The 11,172-nt window shown below is 37.1% G+C and overlaps 1 protein-coding gene across 2 annotated transcripts in view; it reads left to right on the forward strand.

The window, feature by feature from the left end:
- The window catches only part of LOC138763737 (probable methylcrotonoyl-CoA carboxylase beta chain, mitochondrial), an 88,999-nt gene that overhangs the window by 73,099 nt on the left and 4,728 nt on the right, over positions 1-11,172 (forward strand). The window contains exons 12-13 of one of the 2 annotated variants that reach the window (XM_069938415.1): positions 172-253; positions 4,342-4,405. In XM_069938415.1, coding sequence (XP_069794516.1) covers positions 172-253; positions 4,342-4,405 — 146 coding nt within the window. The remainder of the gene's footprint in view (positions 1-171; positions 254-4,341; positions 4,406-11,172) is intronic. The other variant, XM_069938416.1, reaches the window with a different exon arrangement.

Consider the following 11,172-nt stretch of genomic DNA (forward strand, 5'->3'; position numbering starts at 1 on the left):
ACTGCCATGTGACCATCAATTGAAAGTGAAACTGAATTTAAAAAGTCTTGTATACTTTCATATAATTTAGACATACAGTACTAGTTTCCAATAGACTAGGTAAAAAAAAAATGCTGCCGTAATATATACATTTTTGATTGGACAATTTAAAAATAATTATTGTTTCTTTAGGCTGGAGATTGAAACTTCTGCTTTTCACTCCTCATCTCGAATTTGGGATGATGGTGTAATACTGCCTGAAGACACTAGAATGGTAAATTCACACTTTTACTTAACTTCCAATTTCTTTACATTTTTATTTTTGCATTTTTCTTCTTCCATTTCCATGACATGTGGATTCACTCTGTACCTACTTACAACTTGGATTTTCATTTGCAAGTATCAGGTTGTAAAATGAGCTGCCGGTCTTACTTACTGACTTTTACAGAGATCAAAAGATGTCAAGATTCAAGGAAGATCTTTTTACAATGTTTTCCATAAGAGATCCTCTTTCCTAATATTCTAACACAACTTGATCCATGAAACTGACAGAATATTTGGCGAACTACAGTAAATCCCATAATGATTTGTTTTTCTAGGTGGCACGGTTATCACAAACCTATTAAAGCACCAGTGACCCAGGTTTGAATCCAGTGCTGTCTGTCTGAGAAGAATTTGTACATTCTCCCAGTGTCTACGTGGGTTTCCTCCGCGTGTTCTGGTTTCCTCCCACCCTCTGAGAACATATGGGGTTGGCAGGTTAATTGGGTGTAATTAGGCACATGGATTTCAATGGCTGGAACCAGCTTCAAACATTATGTAAATATATTTTAATTAAAAAAAGCATGGAATTTAGCTCTGACATTTTTCCCTTCCGCAATCTTCTGAAAGCAGGGCTGTGCTTGGAAAAGTATTCCGAGGGCCCCTGTGGCCATTCAGCATCCAAGTAGCTGCTCTTCATAGATCAGTCTGTAACAGCTCTTCATTTGTGAGAGGTAGCAAACTCAAGTCTAATTGTGCTCACCTAGCCCACACATAAGTTGCCCATTGGAGGTCACCTAGGCCTGGGAAATATGCCTGATTATTCTTCCCTCTTTACTCAATAGTATTGATGTTAGTTGCATTCTATTGTTACCTTATGGCTTATATAGGCTATCTAAACATCAACAGAATTCTAATTGTACTTGTCTGGATGAATATTATTGCTCTGTGCTGCGTCCTGCACATTATGATCTGAGTAAATATCCTGGTTCACTAAGATTCCACTGGTGAGGAACTCAGCAGATTTTACATTAGAATAGAGATTGCTTGGAAAATTGTTTTGTTACGAGCCCAAAGGACCCCAAAACCCAGCAGCTATAGACATTCACCAAGACAAGTAGTTTCTTAAACAAAAGTTGCTTTTAATCATCTTTAAACATGAAAACAGAATCACACTTTAACTTATCACTATTGACTTAACTAACCTAACTTAACCCCCTTCTAATTCTAAATGCACGTGTATGATGTGTATAAATTTTAAAAAAGTTCTTTGGTTCACAGTTAAATCTCACTTCTCATTCTTCCAAGTTCTCTTGTTGCAGGCAATTCTTATACTATGCACAGAATTTAACATGTATAAAGTTCACCAGGCTTTGGTGCTCGAAAGGTAAATGTTTACTCCTCAGGAAGGTTCTCGTAGGGTTTACAGAGAGATTTATTGTTCCAGGATTTCCACAACTGAGGTACCACCATTAGTCACCTCAATGTCTTGCTGTTGAAAATTGCCCCATCAGGGTTCTCCAGATGGTAACCTCTTTCTTTCAGGCTATCACAGAGTTCCTTTCTGTTTCACTTATTCAAAGAGAAACATTAGACAGATAACACTGCCAACCATCCTCCGCTCTGGAGCTTCTGTTTCAGTTTCAAACCAGTTTCTGCTGGCTCTCAGTTCCAGCAAGCTTCAGTGTCACACTCACTGGCTGAGAGAACTTGTTTCCTCCTTCTCTCTCTCCTGCCAGAAATCCCATGTGACTCTCTCACTTGCAAAACCCCTGACCTTCTCCAGTAAACAATAGGAGTTAGTCTTCTGCTCCCATATGTTGTTTTAGGTAAACAAGAACCCAGAAGTGACCTTTCTGTGCACTCTGTCAAAACCCTTGCAAAGAACTTTCAACAGCCAGAGTGTCTCCAGTCCATTAATTTCATGACATCATTTCAATTAGCATCTACTTGTGAAATGTGCATAGCATTCTCCATAGTTTTTGTAATGTTACTGAATATGAATTCTTATTTCAAATAAGATCTATTTTAAAGTGTGCGTATGTATGTAACCTACTCTAATTTCACCAATTTATCTCCCAAATACATCTATCATATATTCTATCACAGTTTCCTCAAAATGTTCAAGATAAATAATTTCTTTCACAATCATTTCTTTCCTGACATGATGCAGAACATTTAGTTCTGTGTTTTGTATAGTTCTCATTGTGATTTGTGATTTCCCCATGTCCTCTGTGCCTTTGATGTGTCCTCCTCCTTCTGCACTTAAAGAGAAAACTCCCATTCAAAATAATTTTAAAATCTACTTCATTTAGTTGGATATAATAATGGATTTGCTTTCAGAAGGCTCTCAGAAGTGAAACTAAATCTTTCATCAGTTGCGTGCTTTGAAATTTAAGAATGACATCCTTTTATAATGCATCTTGTGCTACTGTTAAAAATCTGCAGACCATAAATTCATAACCAGTCGATTAGCAGCTTGAAAAGGCGAATTTGATGTAAAGTCTCTGACACAGGAACATTTTAGTTCTTGTGTATCTCAAGGTTTCTAAGATTTTTCTTTCTATATCTATTTGTTTCATTTACCTCCACACAAGGGATGGGGGGGAAGGGGAACATCGTGTGATGCCATAGGATCGATATGTAGGCTTCTGACTCCCTTGGGGAAACTAGTTTAAAAAGTTTTAAATAAGCACTGTTTAAAGTTAAAAAAAACATTTTAAAATTCCATATAAACCTTCTTACCTTACTTCTTCGATGCCTCCAAAAAATAAGAAAAGGTAATACCAGCGACCTCTAGAACCTGACGGGAAGATAAGAAGAAAAATGAATCGAGGCCTACCTTGATGATGAAGCAGGACACTTGGCTCTGTTCTGTCTCCTAACCTGGTGAGCCTTTGGAGGTGACTCCTGCTGGAGCCTCTCAGCCACTAACATGGAGAGATGGCGTTAGTGAGCAACCTGTAACTGAATGCCGCATGTGTGAGAAATCACGCATGCACGGCACATCGAAGCCCAAAGCACTACTGGGAGTGCAGCAACCCTTTACAGGAAAGATGGGGACCTTGACTTTAGCACCAGAGGAGGAGGAATCAGGCTCAAGATGAGGTTCAAAAGCTGAAGATGAGGAAGAAGGGATAGAAGAAGAGGTAATGGAAGAAATTAAATTTAATCCTCAGACCAAAATAGAGGAGTTATCTGTAATGATAAAAGAAATAAAAGGGGAGATGAGAGAAGGATTAAAAGGGTTTAAGGCTGAAATTAAAGAGATGAAAGAAGAAAATAATAAGGTATTGGATGTTGTAAATAAAATGAAGAAATTAGAGAAAATTGAAGAAACATTTACTAGAGTACAGGATGATGTACAGCATGTTGAAGACAGGGTGTCTAATGTTCAAAATACAATTACTGGGTTAATTACAGTAAATGAAAAGCTATCTGATAAATGGAGAGAAATAATATTAAAATAATAGGTCTGCCAGAAGGTGGAAAAAGGTCCTGATGTGATTTGGTTCTTTCAAGATTGGATTCCTAAAGTATTGGGAGAAGATAACTTTGAGAATAAGATTTAAATTGAAAGAGCCCATTGGGCCCTGAGACCTAAGCCTCTCCATAACCAAAACCACTATCTACATTAGTAAAGTTTCCACATTATCAAGACAGAAAGATTTTTTAAATATTTTATTTTAATTTTGTGGTCAAATAAGTATCAAGAATTAGCCATCACAAATACATAAAATAAATGAAAAAGAATCATTGATACAGGTTATCCAAATTCTAAAGCCAAAACAACCCCATCCCTCTTCCACCCCCAAGCAAAAACCCCTTGATGAGAAAAATAAATTGAAAGGAAAGAAATAGAAGAAAAGTGAGTCAGAAAATAGAATGAAGAGAAAGATAGAAGAAAAATGAACTGTCGGGATCTGGAATCTTTTAGAAAATCCAACTCTATGTCTTACCTGGATCTCAAATATAGAGGAAAAAATAGTATTACATATTCAACCCTGCATTGTGCCATTATGGTTGCCATACTTACAAAAACATGTTATATTTCTTTGTATTTCTTTATATTTCTTTATATTTGTCAGTAATTTTCTCCAGGGGAACACAGCCGTGCATTTCCACATTCCATCGGGTTATATACAGAAGGGAATCATAATTCCAGGTAACTGCAATACATTTCCTGGCCACTGCCAAAGCAATTTTAAGAAATTCTAATTGGTACTTGGCCAGCCTCATTTTAGGACTTACATCCACAATATTTCTTAGGAGAAACAATTCTGGACTTACTTCCCAATAATCTGATTTAACAAAATTCTTAAATTTTCCCAAAAGGGTTTCAATTTAGACTATGACCAAGTGAAAAAGGAAGACAGAGAAAGTTCTAAGGCTTGCTGTGAAAGGAGTGAAGGAACAACAAGGTCCTTTGTCATGGGATCTAGCCTGACTTGAGTGAAAATTTGTTGAGAAGAAGGAAAGAATTTAATTCAGATAAGAAAATTCTATATGATGAAGGTTACAAGTTTGTTCTTCGATACCCTGCGACTTTGAAGATTTTTGTTCTGGGACGACAGAACAGATTTTTTTACAAATTTTGCTCAAGTGGAAGAATATTACCATGGACGATGCAATAAACGATCTTTTTTTTTTAATTTGAATTTCATAATTTACAGGGAAAAATTTGGCAATATATTTTTTCCTTTATGCTCTTTTGATTTTTGATCTGTTATCTTAATTATGATTAATTAATCAGTTGATTAATATTTATTAATTACGTGATTAAAGATTATATATTGAATATACCAAGGACTTTGGGAGAAATGGGAGGTGTTGATTTCTGCGAGATTATGTGTGTGTTTGTGACTTTGGTCACAACCCGTAAAATGGAAGTTGTTGTATTTTACCATAGTATTTGTGCTACAGAGCGAATAACGAGACCGGCAGTCGACAGGTTCATTCCAAAACTCGCTGCTTTATTGTTTGGTCACTGAGCATTTTAGAGGCGCTCCTTGTTCCCTCTGCTAGGAACTGTAAGTTGCATCGCTGACTGACAGCTATTCACACTTCGTGCTTGTGGGCCCTTTCCTTGAGGGGAAGAGGAAGATTCCCAGCATCATCTTGGTGTAGGCTGCTTCGGTCGCGCGCACGTTACAGTCGGAGCCAGTTCACCTGAACACTAAATGTGTTGGTTGCCACAGGACAACACAATTTTTAAAAAATGCTGAATTTTAACCAATAAATGGTAATACATACAAAGTTATAAGAGACAAGTAATAAAAAAATGAAAATTCAAACCCACAACAATCAAAATTAAATTCATATTGTGTGTCATGTTAAATCCAAACAAGCAGCCTCAGGAGATCCAAACAAGCACGGCCAAGGAAGTTCATCATCACACCTCATTAGTCAAATTATGGAAGTGAGCTTTAAATGAGACCCAAGTCTTATCAAAAGAAATCTTGATTTTCATGACATTATGCCTAATTTTAAAAAGGACATAATATCTAATAATCATTGATTATGTATAGGTCGGAACTCATCTTTCCATTTTAACAAGAATTGCTCTTCTTGCTAATAAAGTGGAGATTGTTATAACCTGTCTTTGATTGGAAGATAAAAAATATTTCCATCTTTAGAAAAACCAAATAGTGCAATTACTGGACATGGATCTAAAGTGATCCTAAATCTGGTTGAAAAAGTGCTAAAAAATGTTGGTCTAATATTTTTGCAAATTAGGGCAAGTCCAAAATATATGTAACAAAGAGGCATTAAATAGTTTACATTTGTCACAAAGTGAACTAATTCAGAATAAGTTCGAGCAAGTTTGACTTTGGAAAAAGTACACGATGTAGCACTTTGAACTGAATAAGAAAGACAACGCCTAGCGCCCAATCATAAGTCAGTTTTTCCTCTGAGAAATATTCAGATCAATTTAAAGGTGTGAAATTGTAGACTTTTTTTGTATTATTGTTTTTTCCTTTTGGATTTCTGGAGAAGGTGCATATAGATACACAGATTTTTGTTGGATTTGGAGGAGACCTGCAGGACGGGGTGAGGACGAGGGATTGATAAACACTTAGTCTAGATGAGTGAGGTATAGTGCAACTCCGATTATCTGAAATGGTCGGGACCGGGCCCATTTTGGATAAACTTTTTTTTGGAGAACCTGTCATTTTTAAATAAACAGACCAGAAGCAACAGCAAGTCGTTTGTAACAATGTTTATACAGCAACAAACAACAAGGTAAGACTCTTTTTAACCATTAAAATAAAGTTTAATTCTCACCAAAAACATGCTGGCCACCGCCAATCATCGACACAGCCCCACTGAGGCCCCGCTCATGACGGGAGCCTGAGGGTCCTGCTCCTACCCAGGAGCCCAAAGTCTGCTGCTACTAGTGCCGGGGGCCTGAGGTCCCTGTCAGTTCGGCTCTGAAAAATATTTGAATAAATGAGGATTTCAGATATCCTCATTTATCTGAAATTTTTAAAAAAATTCGGATAACTGAGGATTTCGGAGAAACCGATTTCAGATAATTGGAGTTGTACTGTAATTAAGTTTGTAAATTTTAATTTTAATGGGCGAAATGGAAGAATAAAAAGAAAAAGTGTTAACATAAATTAAGAAATTGGGAGTGATGTAGCTTTTCTTCAGGAAACATTTAACTGAAAAATGACACTTGAAATTAAAAAGGGATTGGGTAGGACATGAAATGTCATCTTCATTTAATTCTAAAGCATGAGGAGTGGCAATTTTGATTAAAAAATTGAATATTCCGAATAAGGTCCCGAATATTGTTTCATACCCTAATGTAATGATCTATTGTCAAATGTTTTTGGAAATGTGGACATTTTTGGATTTGCCTGCCCAAAATATTGAATGTGAAAAATATATTCAAGATACTTCTTTAAATCTAGAAGAGGCATATGAAAATATTTTAATAGGAATGGACTTCAATTTTTACTTGGATCTTTTGTTGGATAGGTCCACTCAAGTAACAACGAGAACGAAAGTTTTTAAATCTACATTGGGTTTGATGATAGATTTGAATTTAATTGATGTATGGAGAAGAATTCACCCTAGAAAGAAAGATTATTCATTTTATTCTAGTAGGTGAATCTTATTCTATAATTGATTTATTTTTGGTTTTGGCTCAAATACAAAGTAGGATTTTTGAAGTGGATTATAAATCAAGGATTTTATCTGACCTCTTTGTTAAGAGGTTGCATAAACCAGTGGTTCTCAACCTTTTTCTTTCCACTCTCATACCATTTTAAGTAATTCCCTTACCATCGGTGCTCTGTGATTAGTAAGGGATTGCTTGTGGTATGTGAGTGGGAAGGGGAAGTTGAAAATCACTGCTCTAGACCCAATGGTTACTGAAATATTTTGCTTGAGAAAAATTGTCATTGACCCATTTCCAGTACGATTAAAACAGTGGTTTTTAAACTGTATTTTTCCACCCACATACCACTTTAAGCAATCTCTTATTAATCACAGAGCACTTATGGCATAGGGAATACTTAAAGTGGTATGTGATTGGAAAGAAAAAGTTTGAGAACCACTGGATTAGAGCATTATATAATAGCCCTAAATCTAAAGTAGTAACAAATGGACAAGTCTCTATGCCATTTAAGTTAATGAGATAAAGTAGACATGGATGTTGTTTGTCACCAGCTTTATTTGTTTTAGCCATAGAATCACTTGCACAAGTGATTCATTCTGATTTACAAATTAAGGGCTTTAGGGTGGACCAGGAGGAACATAAAATTGGTTTATTTACAGATGATGTTTTAATATATTTGACTATTCCTGAGTAATCTTTACGTAGATTATATGCCCAGTTGGAAGAATGTGGGAAAGTTTCGGGTTATAAAGTAAATTGGGATGAAAGTGAAATTATGTTTTTGACAAGAGATAATTATATTAATTGCCTGAGTGAATCACAGTTTTAATGACCAAAAGAAGGTATTAAGTATTTAGGAATTAGTAATTTGAAGAATTTATATATAAATTAAATTATTTGTCTTAAAAAGATTATGGTAGATTTTTAATAATGGATAAATTTACCTATAACTTTAGTTGGAAGGGTGAATTGTTTAAAGATAAATGTACTTCCAAGGTTACAATATCTTTTTCAGATGTTACCTCAATTTTTTTCTCGAATTAAATAAACAAATAAGGACATTTCTTTGGAAAGGTAAAGTGGCAACAATTTCTTTAGAGAAGTTAACGTGGAAATAACGAATTGGGAGGATTACAGCTTCCTCCAAAGTGGAGGAAAGGCTCTAGGAGATGCAAATGGCAGCCGTGGCTACCTAATGAAATCAAGTGTAATATCAAATCCAAAGGGAGTAAGTATAGGATAGCGAAGCGGAGTGGGAAGTTAGAGGATTGGGAAACCTTCAAAGAGCATCAGAGGGTAACTAAGAAAGTCATAAGAGAGGGAAAAATTAAGTACGAGAGGAAATTAGCAAATAATATAATGGAGGATAGCAAAAGCTTTTTTAAATATGTGAAGAGGAAGAAATTGGTTCGGTCCAAAATTGGTCCATTAAGAATGGAAAAGGGTGAAATTATTACCGGAAACAAGGAGATGGCTGAGGAATTTAACAAATACTTTGCAACTGTCTTCACCAAGGAGGATATAGGTTATGGTCAGTTAGGGGGTAATGGTCATGCGGTGTCAAGAGACTTGGGGAACTTTCCTGGGGAAGTAGGGGATCTAATGGATATCCGGATCCAGAAACAGGAGGTTGTGAGTAAATTGTTGGGACTGAGGGCTGATAAATCCCCAGGGCCTGATGGGCTGCATCCCAGGGTGCTTAAAGAAGTTGCTATGGAAATTGTGGAAGCACTGGTCAACATTTTCCAAAGTTCCATAGATTTGGGGGAGGTCCCTGAGGATTGGAGAGTGGCTGATGTGGTGCCGATTTTTAAGAAGGGAGGGAGGGAGAAAACGGGAAATTATAGACCGGTCAGCCTGATGTCAGTGGTGGGGAAGATATTGGATTCTATTATAAAAGGAGTAATAGCAGAACACTTAGGCAGAAATAATAGTATAAGGGCTAGTCAGCATGGATTCCTTAAGGGTAAGTCATGCTTGACTAACCTTCTGGAATTTTTTGAGGATGTGACAAAGAGGGTGGACTTGGGAGAGCCTGTGGATGTGGTGTATTTGGACTTCCAGAAGGCCTTTGATAAGGTACCGCACGGGAGACTAGTGGGCAAGATCAGGGAGCATGGTATTGGAGGTAAGGTGCTGACATGGATAGGAAATTGGTTAAGAAATAGGAAACAAAGGGTTGGGGTAAGCGGGTCTTTTTCAGGATGGCAGGATGTGACGAGTGGAGTGCCGCAGGGATCGGTATTGGGTCCTCAGTTGTTTGTAATTTATGTAAATGATTTGGATGAGGGGATTATTAATAACTTGAGCAAATTTGCAGATGACACGAAACTGGGTGGCGGTGTGGGGTGTGAGGAGGATGTCAGGAAAATGCAGAGGGACTTGGACAGGTTGGGGGAGTGGGCTGCTGAATGGAAGATGACGTTCAATGTAAGCAAATGTGAGGTTATCCATTTTGGGGGCAATAATAGGAAAGCTGAGTATTATTTAAATGGAGACAAGCTAGGGAGTGGGGAGGAGCAAATGGATCTGGGAGTACTTGTTCACCGGTCACTGAAGACTAGCATGCAGGTTCAGAAAGCTGTGAAGAAGGCTAATAGCATGTTGGCTTTCATAAAGAGGGGATTGGAGTATAGGAACAGAGATGCCCTTCTGCTGTTGTACAGGGCCCTGGTGAGACCCCACCTGGAGTATTGCATCCAGTTCTGGTCTCCAATTTTGAGGAAGGACATACTAGCTATAGAGGGTGTGCAGCGCAGATTTACAAGGTTAATTCCAGGGATGGCGGGGTTGACATATGCTGAAAGGCTAGAAAAACTGGACTTGTATCTGATGGAGTTTAGAAGGATGAGGGGGGACATGATTGAGGTATACAAAATTATCAAGGGGATAGACAGGGTCAAGTCGGATTACTTGTTCCCAATGATGGGGAGACGAGGACTAGAGGGCATAGTTTAAGAATACAGGGTAGGCCCTTTAGGACGGAGATGAGAAAACATTTTTTTTACCCAGAGAAGTGTGAATCTGTGGAATGCTCAGCCACAGAGGGTGGTAGAGGCAGATTCGCTGATTATGTTCAAAAGAGAGTTAGATAAGACTCTAGTGGGCAAAGGAGTTAAGGGTTATGGGGATAAGGCTGGAAAGGGGTACTGATGGTAGTGATCAGCCATGATCTGTAAAATGGCGGTGCTGGCTCGACGGGCCGAAGGGCCTACTCCAGCTCCTATTGTCTATTGTCTATTATTGTCTAATTTGCTTCTTTTTAAAATAAAAAACCCAGCATGGGTTAATATAGATTTGAATAAAATAGGAGAAAAGGAAGCAGAAGAATTTCTTGAGTAAGTGGGAATCTAAACTCTTGGTTTCTGATAAAGAGACACTATTATTGAAACATTTGCTTAATGTTTGGAATAAAATAAATCAGGATATTGCTGGAGGATTTATATCACCTAAAATGCCATTAATTAACCCTCTTTTAGTTTTTTTCAAGATATTATCAGTTCTTAAATAAATGGCACCATAAGGAGATTGTTAATGTTGAAGATTGTTATGAAAGAGGTCAATTAATGTCATTTAAGCAATCGAGAAACAAATATGATATACCGTATAATACCTTTTTTTGGTTATTTTCAGTTAAGAGCACATTTAAGAGATAAATTAGGACCAACAATGTCTCTGTCAAGCTATCCTGAGGTAGATCTTCTTAATAGGAGAGGGATTGTTAAAAAAATTATTTCTTTGATATATTCATTATTACAAGTAGGAACCCCTAAATTAGGATTATATAGATCTAGGCAGAGATGGGA

Source organism: Narcine bancroftii, chromosome 5 (genome assembly GCF_036971445.1).
Source record: "Narcine bancroftii isolate sNarBan1 chromosome 5, sNarBan1.hap1, whole genome shotgun sequence".
Taxonomy (NCBI): Eukaryota; Metazoa; Chordata; class Chondrichthyes; order Torpediniformes; family Narcinidae; genus Narcine; species Narcine bancroftii.